The 16,453-nt window shown below is 37.6% G+C and overlaps 1 protein-coding gene across 5 annotated transcripts in view; it reads right to left on the bottom strand.

Moving 5' to 3' along the window:
• The window catches only part of ERBB4 (erb-b2 receptor tyrosine kinase 4), a 904,250-nt gene that overhangs the window by 33,604 nt on the left and 854,193 nt on the right, over window positions 1-16,453 (bottom strand). For all 5 annotated transcript variants that reach the window (XR_015795175.1, XM_088135586.1, XM_088135588.1 and 2 more), the window contains 3 exons: window positions 14,076-14,222; window positions 10,751-10,848; window positions 8,450-8,620 (listed from right to left, as the gene is read on the bottom strand). Coding sequence is in view for 4 of the 5 variants with exons in the window: in XM_088135586.1 (XP_087991712.1) it covers window positions 8,450-8,620; window positions 10,751-10,848; window positions 14,076-14,222 (416 nt within the window). In the remaining variant the exon portion in view is untranslated. The remainder of the gene's footprint in view (window positions 1-8,449; window positions 8,621-10,750; window positions 10,849-14,075; window positions 14,223-16,453) is intronic.

The following is a 16,453-nucleotide window of genomic DNA, read 5'->3' as shown; positions in this document are numbered from 1 at the left end:
TCAAAGAAACAGTCATACCCTGATCACAGTGGGGAATACTACACTGAAGCTTTCCTTATATTATAGTTTCTTTCCTTCTCTGATCCTGTATCTCTCTTCCTGTTTTGTTTTTTTAATGGATGCATCCAGATCAATGATGAGCTTTGGGTGCAACCCTATCCCTTGGTGGATTTGACCCAAGGTAAAGTAAGGTCACTCTCGAGTATACTTGTACTACTGGAGCCTACATTTATGCTGGCAGAACATTATAGTTGCACAAACAAAGTATTATCCCAACAAGCTATTCAATAACAGATGTTTCCAGATCAATGATGACAGGCATCTTAAGAGATGACTCAGTAAGGCAAGTAGCAAAAAGAGCTGTTGTTTGATGCATTAAACTCTCTAACTGAAAATGGCAAAATGAGGCTCTGAGTAGCTGTAGCTCTTCTTTAATCTGTTCTTCAGAGGGATCCCTTCCAGCATTAAATCTGTGAGTCACCTTTGAGATGCTGTATGGGCTCTTGTGACTCAATGTATGGGTTAAGCCTATGCAGGATTTCAAAGTTACCGTGAGGTGCGTAAGGTATATCTTGTCACTCCTGTCTCCTTTTTCATCTCCTCTCCCTTTTCAGTCTCAGCCAGGGTATTAGTACTGGCTAAATCAAAGTTTCTTCATCACAGGCCTCGACCTCTCCCCACCCAATCAGATTGCTAATGTGACTTCTCTTATTGAGCAAGTGATCTCTTTACCTAGTCCTTTGGCAGAAAGCTCTTATCTCCTGAGCAGGGCTTTTCCATAACTGCTTTCTTCCCAGAGACCGGTGACAGGGGCTGTCTGTTATTCCTCCACTAAATGCATATGGTTGTTTACAGACCATGATGTGAGAAGATTTGGGTCTCTGTCTGTTGGAAGTCTGATTGGCTGAATATTCCTATAGTTGTGGCTGTGTACTACAGAGGCTGGTATGGGTTCCTCTGCTGCTGCTTTTGGATGTATGAGGAATAGAACAAGGTCAGGGAGACATTTTGCAACTGCTGTGCATGGACTGAAAGACAGTGTGCCAGAATTAGAACTAAGAAGAAGAAGGTCCAAATCCCCACACAGCCTACTGGGTGACACTGGACAGCCACTGCCTCTTAGCTTTTAGGAAGATAAAATGGGGAATGAAGAATCACACATCCTGCCATAAATCCTTGCACAGTGAGTGAATGAGAAATGTAATTAGAAAGTCAAGGCTGTGACTGTGTTTTACTACTCTGAGGGATATCCTTGGCTTGCCTCAATGGGATGGCTAGTGATCTGCCATGAGTAATACTGAAAGTGCTGTTACATTATGCCTTGTTTACAATGCTGTTATTGCTATTAAACTACATTGGATTGCACCACATTATGCCAATGTGGGGCTGCCCTGGCTCCCTCTACTCTTCCAGTATCACGATTCATTTATAGGATAGAAACTTAAGTTTCTGAAGTTTCTTGTTTGTCAAACAATATTGTTAAAATCTCTAACGATACACCTTCCTTCAGTAGCCAGGACAGCTGCAAAGCAAATGAATGATAGCATATCATAAGCTAGGAAACAAAATGCCTTTAGCGCTGTATAGTAACTGCAGTGGAGGTGCTCAGTGACCCTTGGCTTCAAAATATATGGAGGAAATAAGGGTGGCCTGACTTTCAAGAGTGACATGTTGGAGAGGGTATGCTGTTTCTAATTGATTGTGGGGTACTTAGAATGAAACAGCTCATATATCTTTCCACTGGTATCTAGAGCATTCTTTCTTTATAGTAATGCATTTGCATATCAAGCAGGCTGAGTAGATGAGACAAAATCAAGAGAGAGGACTGTAGATTCCTAGTTGCCTCTACAATCTTTTACCTTGTCCAATTCCAATCCCTCTTTCCTTCCTCAATACTAGTTTTCCTTTGTATGCATGATCTCATACATTTTTTGACCCCTCTCTCCATGCCACACTGTTTATTTTGGTCTGAGGTGACAAAATAAATAACAAAAGCGTTTAGTGTTTCAAAGTCTCAATCTTGTCCGGCTGTTATATACATTTTTAAATGCCCAGGAGATTTAAAAAGAAACCAAACAATATATGGTATTACAGGAGGCCTGGCACTCTGAACTTTGAAGTGGGAATACTTCTTAAGCGGGAATGAATCAAAAGGCCACATGCTCAGCAGCAGCAGAGAGAAGGGGAATCACAAAAAAGATGTGATGAACATGCTTCACTTGCCCCCTCCCTATCACCCTTTCTCTCATTGCTCCCCCCCTTCTACTTTATCCAGTAATCAAAGGATATTCTGAGCTTCTCAAAAGCCATCATCCCTCATTGAGAATGTAATGGAGCACATCTTCTCAAAGCTTTTACAGCAGCAATCATTGCAGAAGCAAGATGGAAGTTCTTAGGAAGAAAGAGAGAGGGAGACAGATTTGAATGAGTGGGGAAGAGGAGCCAGCCTAAACATCTGAATACAAAGTTGATGATAATATTCCCAATTTCATTATGTGAGGGGTAAAGAAACCCATAATTGGGTATTCTTGGCCTGAGAAAGGAAATAATAGCTGCCTTGATGAAATTTTCTGTTTCAGATGAGTTAACGTAGATCTGGAAATCTACTACAATAATACATTAAAAAATATTTGGAGAGAAAATAATAATTACCATTTTAAGTCTAAACCTTATTCCTTTGGTTTCCTTTTATAACTCTAATTGTTATTTCTGTTTATTCATTAAGAATAATAATAAAGAATGAAGAAGGCAGCCTCCTTCTTCTCTTAGCAAAATGCATTTTCCCTCCTGGAGCTATGTACAGATTATCATTATAACCAACAACAGTAACAACACACAGAGTTCACCTAAATAGTTCTTCCCTCACCTGATTGCTAAGACTGTGCAAATTTTTTCCAGAAAGGAATACTACAGTACTGTGTATGTTTATGACTTGTGCAATACAATGTTCACACAGGAATATTACTTGTATATGGAATTATTTAATCTATTACTACTGCAAATAGTACTACTGCTACTAGAGTAGGGTAGTAATACTAGAGTAGAGTAACTCTAATAGTAGACAGTCAGTTTGATGTAGTGGTTAAGGCACCAGGCTAGCAACCAGGAGACTGTGAGTTGTAGTCCTGCCTTAGGCACAAAGCCAGCTGGGTAACCTTGGGCCAGTCACGCTCTCTTAGCCCTAGTAAGGAGGCAATGTCAAATCATTTTTGAAAAACTTTGCCAAGAAAACTGTAGGGACTTGTCAAGGCAGTCTCCAGGAATCAACATTGACTTGAAGGTGCATGCATGCGCGCGCACACACACACTATACAAATAGTAACAAAAAAAGTCTTCTATTCTTCTGCAGTCAACTGTTTAGGTTCACAGTGTTCACATACCAAGTCATACCACTAGTCCATCTAGTTTTATAACAAAAAACCTCACCTTTGTTCAGACAGGAGTATTTTCTAACCCTGTTTTAAATTGTCCAGGATTGAATCTGACACTTTAAAAACAGCATCAGTTTTATTGCTTTAAAAGGATTCCTTTCAAAATATACGATGATTGGCATAAAGTTAACATGGGCAGATATGATATGCACCTGTTGTCTGGATTCTACCATATCATTCTTCCTTCTTTCTGCTGTATATATAGATCAGATCTAAATATTAGCAAGGAAACCATGGAATATAATTACATGAATATTCAAAACCTAACTTCTTTTGCTTCTTTTAAATCATGTTGTTTGAATAAAGAACCTGCAAAAAGAATGCAGATGCAACTTCTTCACTGAGGACAACTTGTCAAACCACTGCTAGCCATAGTCTTTGACTTATGTTCAGACCTAATGCTCCTTCTGTCTAGGTAGAAACTCATTCTACCCAGCCAGAAAGGAGGAAGGGAGGAAGGGAGGGCTGGGAGAGATGGGGGAAAAAAAGAAGGAACACCATGATAGAAAACTGCCTTATGTCAAGTCAGATTATTTCCTCATCTGTTTGCCCATGTGACTTATTTACCTGTGTAGTAGATGGGACAAATCCAATCCTAAAAAATTCAGACAAAACAAAAGTTAAAGGAAATTCAACCTGGACCTGCCAACTTGGAGACTATCAGATCTCAGGAAAATAAATCTTTTAAAAAAACTAGTAAGGAACAGGAAAATTATTGTCTCAGGTGGGTTTTGAAAAGGGGATGAGGGAAACTTCACTGTGTCATTGTTCTGCCATTTCAATCCCAAGTGGAAATAGCACCTCCTTACCTATATCTTTCAGCCACATAAGAAACCTGCCCAACCTAGAGAATGGTTGGAAAATCAGAAGTAAATTGTAGGGAATAGTGCAGCTAGATGTGGATTAGGATCCTTTTCTTGGGTTATTTTATGGATTTATCTGAGCTATGCCTTTCTACCCTGAATCTGATTTTTTTCCCTATCTGTACAGTGTGTGTGCATTGTAGATGTGTATTCCAGAGCAGCTTCTGAGAAAAGTATTTAAGATTCAGTGGGATTTACGGTGGAGGTATGGCAAACTGAGGACAGCTCTGCAAAAGCAGAGCCGACGACCGTGGCAAAGACCAACGAACCAGTGAGTAGGCTGGTTCCTTGGAACCTCTCTGGATAAGAAGAGGATGGGGGAACACCCACATGTATTCTGGATGGCCGCTCCTTATGAGGAGACTGCAGGACAGTGGTTTTTCATGGGTTTGAGTGCTGGGAGACGACAGGATCAGTCATCTTGCTCATAACCGCAGTGGAGACAATTAAAAGATACTACGTTCGCAAACCTCATTTTCTAAACACTTTCAGAAATTGCCTATTAACTATTCTAAAGCTATTAGAGACCTTCGGAATGACAGGTTTGAAAAGTCGTCATCAGGTGATTTTATCTTCAACTCTGAACAAAAGAAAAATTAATTACAAGCTTAAGTATTTAAAGAATTTGAAATAAACAGCAAAAAGCTAACTAAGATTTTGATCTAAGAAAGTAATAAATAGATTAAGGGGCCAGATAAATTTGGAATATTGAGTTTTACTATAAGATTTTAGAATTAACTATAAAAATAAACAACTTCTTATGGGAAATAGACTTATTTTGGTTATCCTGGAAATTGCAAGTCACAACAAAAGATAAGTAATGATTCTAGAAACTGGACACTAGAGGGGACTAAAGATTTTAAGGAGAAGGAAAAAAAAATACAAAGCCTGATGTCAGTTCTGGGACTTACAAAGTGACACAAAATGTTATAACATCAGAAATATTAAAGGAGATCTTTGAAGAATGGAGCCAGAAGTTATAACTACAATATCAACACCGTCAGTAATGATGTCTGCTTCTATGGATAGACTACGTCTAAAAGATGTTAATGAAGGAACGACAGATGTGGTACAAATTTTATCTGATGAGATAGAGAAAGTACAGAATGTGGAACTACAAATGACAGGCCAAGAGAATGATTTGGAAAAGGACACTTTACTGGATATACAAAAGAAACTGGCTGAAGTTTTTAAAATTAAAAAAGAAATACAAATGATAATCCAAGAGAATGACCTGGAAAATGTTTTCTTATTGTATCTACAAAAGAGGCTTGTTAAAGCCTTGAAGAAATCTGTGTGATGGGTTAAGGAAGAATTGAAGAGAAATCAAATCCTACAACAATATTTGATTGAATTAAACATTAAGACTGTTAGAAGTAAAAGGAAGGAATATAAAATTGGTTTCTTTGATCAAGGTTAAAATAAGACATTTTGTTGCAATGTTCTGGCAACCCTTTATGAACTTTTTGCTGACACCAGTATTGAAAAGTTGATGATTTATGGATTTGCTTATAGATAAGGGATGGAATATGAGATAAAGAGGTATCTGTTTAACCTTATAGGGGGTGAAAAGTTATTAAATTTGTTTATATTTGTTTGTGATGAGGTTGGAAGTCATCTCTTTATATCTTTTATTTTCCTTTATTATATTCTCTTTTTTTCCTTCTTTTTCTTTTCTTATCCTTTTTATTCTTTCTTTCCATTCTCTTCTTTCTCTTAGTTTGCATTAGTTTTTACTATTGTAATTAAAATTCTTAATAAAAATTATATTTGAAAAAAAAAGGAGTCATATTTTTCTTTCCACTTTTTCCTATTTCCTCCAACTCTCAATTGATTCCTTAACCTTAATCTATCTAATAAACAACCTGTAGCTTCTTCTCAAATTAGTACCTGGATTCTGACAGGATATTTAACTTCTCACACATCCTGGCCACTCTGATAGTCTACAGAAAAGCCAAGAAAGCCAAGATCAAGAGGTCGTCTTCACTTTTCTTCCCAAGTCAAGATGGGGAAGAAAATTTCTCTGTAAAAGAGTGGATGGGAGCAGCTACTGAATAGGCTTTCCCTAGTGTAAAGGTGAAATAACAGAGGTTGTAGGGGAAGGGCTTAGAGATCTCCATTTGAGAAAGCCAGGGAGGCCAGCACACCACAATCCTCTGTGTGCATGTGTAAGTGCACAGTCTGTTACAGCATATATACTGTCTCCAAAACTTCAGTCCTGCTTAGAACTACCTCAGATCCCTTTAAATAGAAAATGGAGCTTAAACTTGGGATGTTTCATAGACAGTGTCATGGGTTCAATCAAAATGAAGAACAATGATAAACGATTTCTGAGCAACAGAAAACAACACAATAGTTCATAGCAAATCCTCCTAACCCATTTTTTACTTTATTACCAAAGAGTAGGATTTGTGTGTGTGTGTGTGTGCGTGCAATGAATATTGTACAGGGATAACTGCAAAGGACAAGAAACATATCATGTCTAAGGACAAGGAACTTATACTCCATGAGTAGCAATATTCTAACTTTGCAAGAAAGCTAAAATCTCCATGAGAAAATTCTCCACTGAAATATCCTATGTGAGGGGCTCGAAAAACCTGAAATTAGTACTAAGAAGGAATTATCTTCTTTAATTTATTGTACAAACATTCAAATAAATGTACAATTTAATGAGACAAGCCACTTTTTTTCATTAATCTCCAAGAAAAGATTTCACAACTATAGATTCTATAGAAGAGCATGGAAACTTTACTATAAAATTTAATTTCCCAGTAACAATGAACACAAACAGCTTAAGCTGCTTCAATTTATTCCCCATTCATGGTAATCCCATCAATTACAGCAGGTCCATTTAATATTCATATTCATTAGAGCAAACAAGTCTAAATTCAAGTTAGCCCAAGGAAACAGTATGTCAGAGAATAGTGATTGTAGGGACTGAGCTTGGAGTGCATTTCACTTGTTCTATTTCAGCCCTGTAATGAACAACTAATTCATGTTTAATATGTTTTAATACATGTTTTCCTCTGCAAAGGAACATCTCTGAATATGGGAAGCTGCTTTATACTTAGCCAGAGCCAAACTCTCACTACTCCAGTAGTGCTCTGTTGTGCCTGGTGGGGTCTCTCAAGGTTCTCAGGTGGGAGGCTCTTCAAACCCTGCTAGCTTTTTCACTTTGAATGCCAGGGATCCAAATAAGGGGGATTATGTATCCAAAGCATTATCTTGCTCCTAAGTTTTAGTTTGGGCCCCAGCAGCAGCAAGGAGTATAGATATATTTTAATCTATATTCTACATGTCACTTCAGACAAAGGAAAGAAGAAAAAACTGCAAGGTCAACAATGGACTCTAGAAAGAAGTAGAAATATATTTAGATGAAGCACAGGAATGAATGGCAAAGGGGTTGAAGCTTGGACATAAATAATTACATCCTCCTGCTTCTCCTGATGAAAATAGAACATAATAAAGAATCCTGTTTTTTAATGGCTTGAAATTAACTGTTTAAACTTCCTTTCTTCCATACAGCATTCAACTGCTTTGCTGAGAGGACTTCTCTTTCACCAATGAAGAAGAGAATCATTCCACACTCACACCAGACTATTCTGCCTGGTATACAGTATCTGGTGGTAAAAGGTACCCCCACAAATATGTGAGCTGCATCCACTACCAATCCTATAAGGTACCTCCCCATACATGTGAATTGCTTGAAGTGCCCTTGTAATAAACATCACAGGAACTTCTGAGGAGACAGGCATAACATTTATTCTGCTAACACGTATACTGAATGAGAATATGGGTACACTTGATGATGATCCTTCCCTTCCCTCCTGAAAAGCAACAACATCAGTTCAGGATCCGTGTAGACTGGCTAATTCTGTTTAGGAGCCTGAATGACATAATCTATTTTGGATACACTGCTGAGTATTCTTTTGTCCTTCATGTTTTAAACAAATGCAGACCTGAATGACTGAATGAAACTGTTTCCTTAACCTGACATTTTCCATCACCCCCAGCTCCTTAGCCCAGGAAAAGGCCAGAATATAATAGTTAATCTGTAGATTGCTTTGCCAATCATCTGGGTGTGTGCGTGTGTGCGTGTGTATGCATGTGCATGTGCCCCTTTGTTTCTTGTTCAGCCAAGCCACTCTTTCTTACCCTGTTGGAGTCAATTCTTGTCCTTGATGTATAGATGGGTGGAGGAATATTAAATGCCTGAGGGACAAGATATTCTTCAGCATCCATCATGTCTTCCAGGTCTCCCTCATCCAGCAGATTCTGGAAAAATTTGCTGTCATTTGGGCTTGGGAGCTTCATGCGATCATCACCCTGCACCATGGCACATTGATAGAAAATGAAAAATGATTACTCTGTTCACATCAATAATTTATCTGCTTGGCCACAGAAATCAGTGTTATTAGCTATATTTTTTTCATACTTCTCCTTGTTCTTTCCACAAATTTTTTTAAACAATTTTTGGACAATATTCTTCCCTAGATACTAGGAATATGTTAGTGCCAAATCAGAGCCTTGTTCTGAAACTTTTTAGCAATAATAGTAATAGGGGTTATCCCAGCACAGGAGCTACTGAGATGTTACTGCTTTCATAAAATACTACTATTGTTAATGTTAATATTACATCTAGCTATAGAGAAACAAAGCTTGTTTGCACTCCACAAAATTCTTATAACAGCCTCATAATGAGGATTTGTTTTCTATATCAAGAGAACTAAGGTTAAGTAGCTTGTACAAGTCCACCTAAGGGAAGAGAAAAGTAAACGCCTTTGCTCTGTAGTGGCAACCTGCCTTGTAGATTCAGTCTCTAGTATCTCCAGTTAAAACTCCTGAGTGATGTCGGAGAGAACCTTTGTCTGAAATCTTTGAGGGAAGTGTCCATTCACAGTTTACTACTCTGGGCTAGATGGCAAATAATTTGATCTGATTTAGGGCAGCTTCCTCTTCCCCTTAGAACCTTTCATCATAGCTTCTTGGTTTAAAGGGATATAATGCTAACAGGTAAAAGTTATCTGATTTCTCACCTGAATTTTGAATAAAAGAACACTTTTTTTTTGTTTGCAAAGTTGGAAATCTATTATTCCAGCAGTGGGCTTTTGACTGTCTGAACTTTCTTTTCTGTGGTTCCTTGGGGAACTCAAGGATTGTTGAAACTGTTTTTATCTGTCACACTGATATCATCTTGTTCCCAGCCCTCCCTCTTTATCTTTTCAGGTACTGGAACAGAAATGCTAACTTTGGGAAACACGCAGTATATGCTACTCTAGGCCAAAATTGAAGGTATTCAAGTTACCAACTATTCTTGATATATTTTTAACAATTTAGTGTACTGACATTCAGGGTTTTCATTTAAGCCAATCTGTACTAGCATCAACCAGAAAAGCCTCTAAAGGAGGAAACAGAATATACTTTTATCTACATTATTACCAGAATATTTAAAAAGCTTTTGTGAACAGAACTATATTTATACTTATATTTTAATGGCTAGCTTGCTATTGAGGAAAAGGAGAAAGTATTCATTGTATTGTTGCTGTTCATGTTTACAGGAGAGTCTGATATATTTAAAAAATCATTTTGAGTGCATATGCTAATGATGAGAAGAGTACAAATATTGCACATTCAAAATATCTTGAGATAGAAACAAGTGGTCTCATTTTGCTAGAAGTATTCTGAGGCTGATCCAAAGATCCTCAAAGTATTCCAAGCTTGAAACAGCTCTGTTTGACACTCAGAACTACTAATGAAAGTACAAAGAGGGACTGGGTGAGAATTAAAATATTTCATCTTACTGCAACTTGGGGCTATCTTTGTTCTGCCTAATGATAACATAAACATGAAAATAGCACAGGAGAAAAATAACCCACTCTTCAGTGGAGGCAGGGAAACAGAGGTTCGCTAATATAATAATTATTTGTAGCTAACCTTGGTGAGGCAAATAAACATGTAACATTTGCACTGACCAACCTCTTATCTGGACCATCTTCACAAAGCTATGAGCACATTCAGAGGCCATGATCTGAGCTGTCTCCTACAGTACATAGAGGACATTCTGAAAGCATCGACGATTAGCAGAATTACTGAGGTAATTTTTTTTGCAATGGGCTTTTAAGACAAAATGGTATATTTTATTCTGTACTGAGTAGAATAGAAGCAACATATGAATTTATCTATTTTATCTATTTATCTATTTTCAGTGACTCAGGAACACCAGCTACTCTCATGAGCAACCCAAAACAGCTGTGGAGATTGTTTTGAAGATGCATAGGCATTTCAAAAATTCAAGGTTAAAAAACAAACAAAAAACAAACAAACAAACCCCAAAACTACCCCAAAACTCCTGTCAAGGTTCACTGCTGAGAAGATGGTTGTATGTAAGTAGCCATGATCAGTTAGGAAGGAGGAGGAATAACAGAAGGAGATGGAGGCAGCATTCTGGCCACTCACCTGAATGACCAAATATCTTTGAGGATCTCGAGCCATTCTAGAAAATTCAGCAGCCAGCTCCTTGAACTTGGGCCGACTATCAGCATCAATCATCCAGCCTATGGCCATACGCAGAAAGAGGGAAAAAGTGTTTTTGTTGGAGGACTGTCTTTTTTTCATAAATAGTTAATTGAAATAACAATTATGAGGAGACCACTGGAAGTTAAACAGTTTTTTTTTAAATCCCCCAGTTTGATCATGTGCTCAAATTTCTATTGAAACTGAAATAAGTGGAAATTTACAATACATAATTTTGGATTCTATTAGATCCTCCCATGATTTTTATACTTCAGCTCACTCAACTGGCTTCCTGCTTCCATAATTTTTTAAACATTATTATTCTTTACCACACTCTGCAAGTCTACCATCTGAACTAAACATATTCTGACTTGCAATAAACAACTGCATGAGTTACAATTAATGTGTGCTTTTTTTTGCATATATTCTTTTTTTCTTTTCATTTTTACTGTTCACTGTGCTTTACACATTATCAGCATGCCCCTGAAATTTGTGATTGCCTGAATTATCTGTTCTGTAAAGCATTTTATTTATTTCTCTCTCTGCTTGTGGTTGAGAGCTGTAATGCCCATCTCCCAACTTCTGTATCCCAGTCTGAGTCACTACAATTGGATGTTCAGTTCCTGCTGCTGTGTAGATTTTGGTTCTCTCTAATATTCCCAACCAGGTGCATCTTTTAGAACCTTCTTTATATTTCAAGAAGCAAATATCTTTAAAAATAACCCTTTTTTTCACAACCATAAAGATGGCTGTTAAACATAACAACATGAATATCAATGAGTGGCTTTTTACTGGATCCCCTTCCTGCTGTCCCCATTATTTCAGTGTATCTGTTAATGCTGAATATATCTGTGCATATACAGCCTGGTTGTTGTCTATGGCTGCTACGGAAGCATTTGCCATGCAAAGAAAGTTTCTTCTTCCTGTCTCTTATGAAGCTTATAAGAAATGGCTACTTTGCCCTACTTCTCTCTGCAAGCCAAAGGGCACAAAGTATTACTAATAGGTAGATTCTGCTCATCAACAGGCACTAGCCTATCTTACAGCAAGCCTAAATGAAGATAGCATTGACATTCCTAGGAATCTGTCATTATCCAACAGGAAGTCCAAATACGATGGGTCTTATCTGCTTATCTGAAACCTCCCTCATCTCTGTTTAGATACTCTCTAGGACTTAGTTGGAATGCTTGATTCATACTGATGACAACTTGTGGAATTGTCTCTAATATACTATCATATCCAAGTTCTCAGATATTATAGGATCACTCAATCCAGTATAAAAGTTCATAGGAAGAAATATGGATCGACTCCACACAGGATTAATAGATGCATAGGTCCCAAACCATGATCATGCAATTAACTCCACCAGAAGGGAGATGGACAAATCAAATGAGCAAGTGATCATTTTTCCTGTTGCTCATTAATACATGGATGTGCCTCTCTTGTGTTAAATAAAGGAAAAATTATTAAGGTAACTTTATTAAGAAAACTGAGGCAAAAGAATAATGCAACAATGATGATGGCAAATCCTGATAATTTATTTTCAGAATTAGTATTTTTGTTATTTATTATCAATAAATCAATATATTTAATTGCACATTTCTAAAGCAGCTTACAATAAAAATCTTAGGTTCAAATAAATGTTTAATTTCCAGTGCATGGTTTGGAATTCTGGCCTAGTTCTGACGGGAATAATCCATGCTTGATCTAAATCACCTTCAACTTTCAAAGTTCAGGTAGGAGGTATCACTGATTCTCAGTACAAAACATTTCCTTGCCTATTGAAATTTTATCAAACCAGTATATTAAATAAAAGTTTTCTATGGACAAATAGTAATTTTTGTGGAGGAATTTTCAATCATGTGTAGTTCCAGCTGCAGCCTGAAGTGTGGCAGGCCACACTACAATTCTTCATTTAAATGACAACTGAATTGCTGTGCAAAGGAAAGAAGAATCTATGATTGTCATACCTACATTAGAGTTCTAAAAAAGTGATGCTCTTCTGAAAACATGCATTTAAATTCCTTGTTTTTAAGTCTACTCTGAGCAAAGTAGATACAAGAATAAAAGATGAGATATTGCTTCTAAGAGTACCCAAACTAACAGTTGATTAAACATCAGGTATCACAGTTAATGGATCCAGTTTACCATTTCTACATTGAACATGATTTTGACTGACTCATGGCCAAAATATCTGACATTAATTTTGGACTTTTTTACTTCTTCCTCATCCCCTGCACTATGTTATTTTTTGTCATTTTGGTTAATCTCAGTTATGGTTTTGCTTTGTTTTACTTTCACATGCTAAAGGTTTGATTATCATCTGGTATATAACACCAGAATCAGGAATTCTTTTTCTTCTCCTTCTCCTTCTTCCACTTAACCAGTATGAAATTGATGCTCCCCATCAAATTGCTGTGCTCTGCTGCTACCACTCAACTCAAACATTAGTAGGATCATCTTTTTTGTACCTTATGATAATGTTTTCACCTGTACATGTCAGCAACAAGCCACATGGAAGAAATGGCTGTTTGTTAATCCCATTTAAATTAAACCAGAAAGACCACAGAGTATTTCTTAATTCTTTTAAAATTAAAACTGGAGCTCCAGGATTTACATCTTCTAGCACTTAACAGTTGGGGGGGGGCAGGATGTGTCGGGTGAGAATCCAGATGCAAACATAAACAAAATAATTTGTCTCTGGATTCTTCTTGATTCTAATGTTCTCATAAAAATGCACTCTAGTTAGCGTGAAATATCAATATCTATAAATGGCTGGTTCTACATAGGAAAACTACTCCCCTAAACTCATTTTGTTTCATTCTATTAATTTATCTCTCTCTCTTTTTAAAAATAAAATCTTGGATTTATTTCTTTTTCATTTTGTAATTTGGAAAAATGTTAATCTCTTTACAACATTTCATATATGATTACCTGTGTTCTAGAAAAATATGAAGTATCACCTAATAAAACAGTTGTCATAGAAATGACAGTCATTTGTGTGCTTCAGGTTTCATGGCAATACTGTATATTATCTGGTAACAATAAGAATCCAGCTAACGCAAGGCCCCCTCAGTCAGATTCATCTCTTTTACACAGTTCAAGGTGTTCATGTATGCTATTTGCATATAATTTACATAACTGCCTGAATGATGCTTCAAAATGGCAGGCAATACTACAGAGGACTTGTGACAGCCAACTGCAAGGGAATATCCTTTCAGTAAAACTCACCCATCCAAAAAGCTAGAATCAAACTAAAGCTACTCACATTTCACCATTACCATGTAAACATCAATGGTGCAGATAGGAGGCTGTGGCAAACGCTCTCCTTTCTCTAACAAGTCAGGAATTTCTCTTGTTGGGATCCCATCATAAGGCTTTCCACCAAAGGTCATAAGCTCCCAAATAGTGACACCTAAAGCAAAAGGGAGAATTCTCATTGTAGTTTATGCATACCTGAAACACATAACCATTTAACTGTGACTATAATGTTGTAGTGGAATTTGTGCCAATTCTTACTGAAAATATGTGAGCCAGACTTTTTCTATGGGGTCAAGAGATAAAATGGAAAATAGGTGTCCATATATGCATGGCATGGCATCCACCTCACTCATGTATCCCTACTTCTTACACCCATCCTTAGTATTTTCTTTGGCATCCCTTTCTATTGAACAACCCTCTCTGATATGAATGACTGAGATTTCACATATTTTAAATCTCCTGAGCACTTCCTGTTTGCATTTTAGCATTGCAGAACTGCATGGTGGACTGAGGCCATACATTTTAAAATCTGTTCTTAATCTATCCTAACCTGAAAATGTAAGGCCCTTTTCAAAACCAAGCTATAAAAAAATATGTGAAACATATCTAAGGCTGCTATCTTAAGATCCCTTGGAAGGACCTTTCCTTCCTAGGTCTGAGAGAAAGCTTTGATCTCAGGGAGGAAAAACTAATTTTGGATAACACTTTCTGGTTCCTGGAAATCTTCTGAGGCTCTTTCTTTCCAACACTGGAACTTTCATGTTGAAAAAGGCCACAGGGAAGCATGTGAAAAGCTATGGATGCTCTGGATGCAAGTAATCCCAACCTCCCATCACCCATTATCCCTGTAAATGTGCAAATGAGCAATGCCAGCCCCAGAGCTAATTCAAAAAGAAGATTCTCCCATTTGTCTGTGCTATGGGAGTATTAGATGGAGGGGGGCAGAGTGGGGGGGGGGAGACAGGAAAGAGTTGAGTAGGGAAAGAAAAGTGAGGCTCTTCCCTTCCCCTTCATCAATCTTTTCACCAGGCTTTGGAATTATCACTGGTCCATCACCAGGATGCTCCATAATGTAGGATAGGATTGCCCTGTTCAAGGCTGGAAAAATCTATGCAGTGTCAGCTAATTTAATCCAAAGGCTTAGAAATTGGATACTCAGATTTTCCCATCACAAAACTCTGTAAATCTATGAACATATATTGAGACATGTAGAAGGAGGTAGTACAAGTACGGGTAGTCCCCGTGTTACAGACGACCCACAGTTAAGGACAGAGCCTACTATAGCAAAATTCAAGTTAAATACACAATGATTTGAGTTAAATACATAATGGTTCAAGTTCATTACACAATATTACTTATCCAGTATTATACAATAATACTGTTCTGGCTTACATACACATTTGACTTAAGGACAGACCTTGGGAATGGAACTCGTTCTTAAACTGGGGACTATCTGTATCATCAGAGGCAAGAAAAATATAATTTGAAGTGAATGAATGCTGAGAAAGTGATTAAAAATGCCAAAGGGAGGGAGGGGGGAATAGCTGCTATTTTTGGTCTCTTCATAAGTAAATAAGCAAACAAAGTTGACCTGAAATTATTGCTTCTCTAATTCAGAGCATCAGATGTTATTAACCACATTCCCATTTATTCAGAACAAATGAGACTGCATTTTTTTTTTTTTTGCTTTCTTTTAAAGATAATTTAAAATACGACAGCAAGCAAGGAAGCACATCTTGCAAATTGTCACATCTAGCAAGCTGTCACATCTAGCTTCCGGAGGATAGGCAATACAACCACATATACATAAACATACACACACACACACACACACACACACACACACACACACTAGGATTTGTTCAAATGCATGTAATACATTTGTTATTCATCTCTCCCTAGAACTACTAACAACATTTTGCTTTGAGGACCACCGTATACCATCCCCAAGATACAGGTACAAGATGCAAGCTAGGAGAAGAGGTCAAAGGCAGGCTGAGCTGAGGCTAGAACTATGGGGAGAAGAAAAGCCTCAAGCATCAGGAAAAGCATCAGGAAACAGTCTGGGCGGAGTGAGGGTGGAAAAAGCTTCCCATGATGGATCCCTGGCATGAAAAGGATAGCCTATTAAGAAGAAAAGGCCAAGGTCTCTTTGGGAGAGAACTTTTCCTGCGAGTAGGAAGTGTGGAAGGTGGAACAGGAGATATTGAATACTGCAAGAGTCAAGAAGAGGAAAAGGCAGGGGAAAAAGGCTACTTTCTCACAACCAGAGGAATCACAGAGGTGAGGAGGAGCTGACCTGGGATAGCGAACATCCTGCCTTTTCTGAGGTCAGGCAGGAAAAGGATACTGAAGAGCCTACTGAGAAAAAGGAGAGGATGCCAT

The sequence above is a fragment of the Python bivittatus genome, unplaced genomic scaffold, assembly GCF_059951505.1.
Source record: "Python bivittatus isolate LINGU-HERP-01145 unplaced genomic scaffold, Pbiv_v1 ctg000200_np1212, whole genome shotgun sequence".
NCBI lineage: Eukaryota > Metazoa > Chordata > Lepidosauria > Squamata > Pythonidae > Python > Python bivittatus.
Note: the sequence above shows the minus strand (reverse complement) of the source record. Positions and strands in the feature narration are given on the sequence as shown.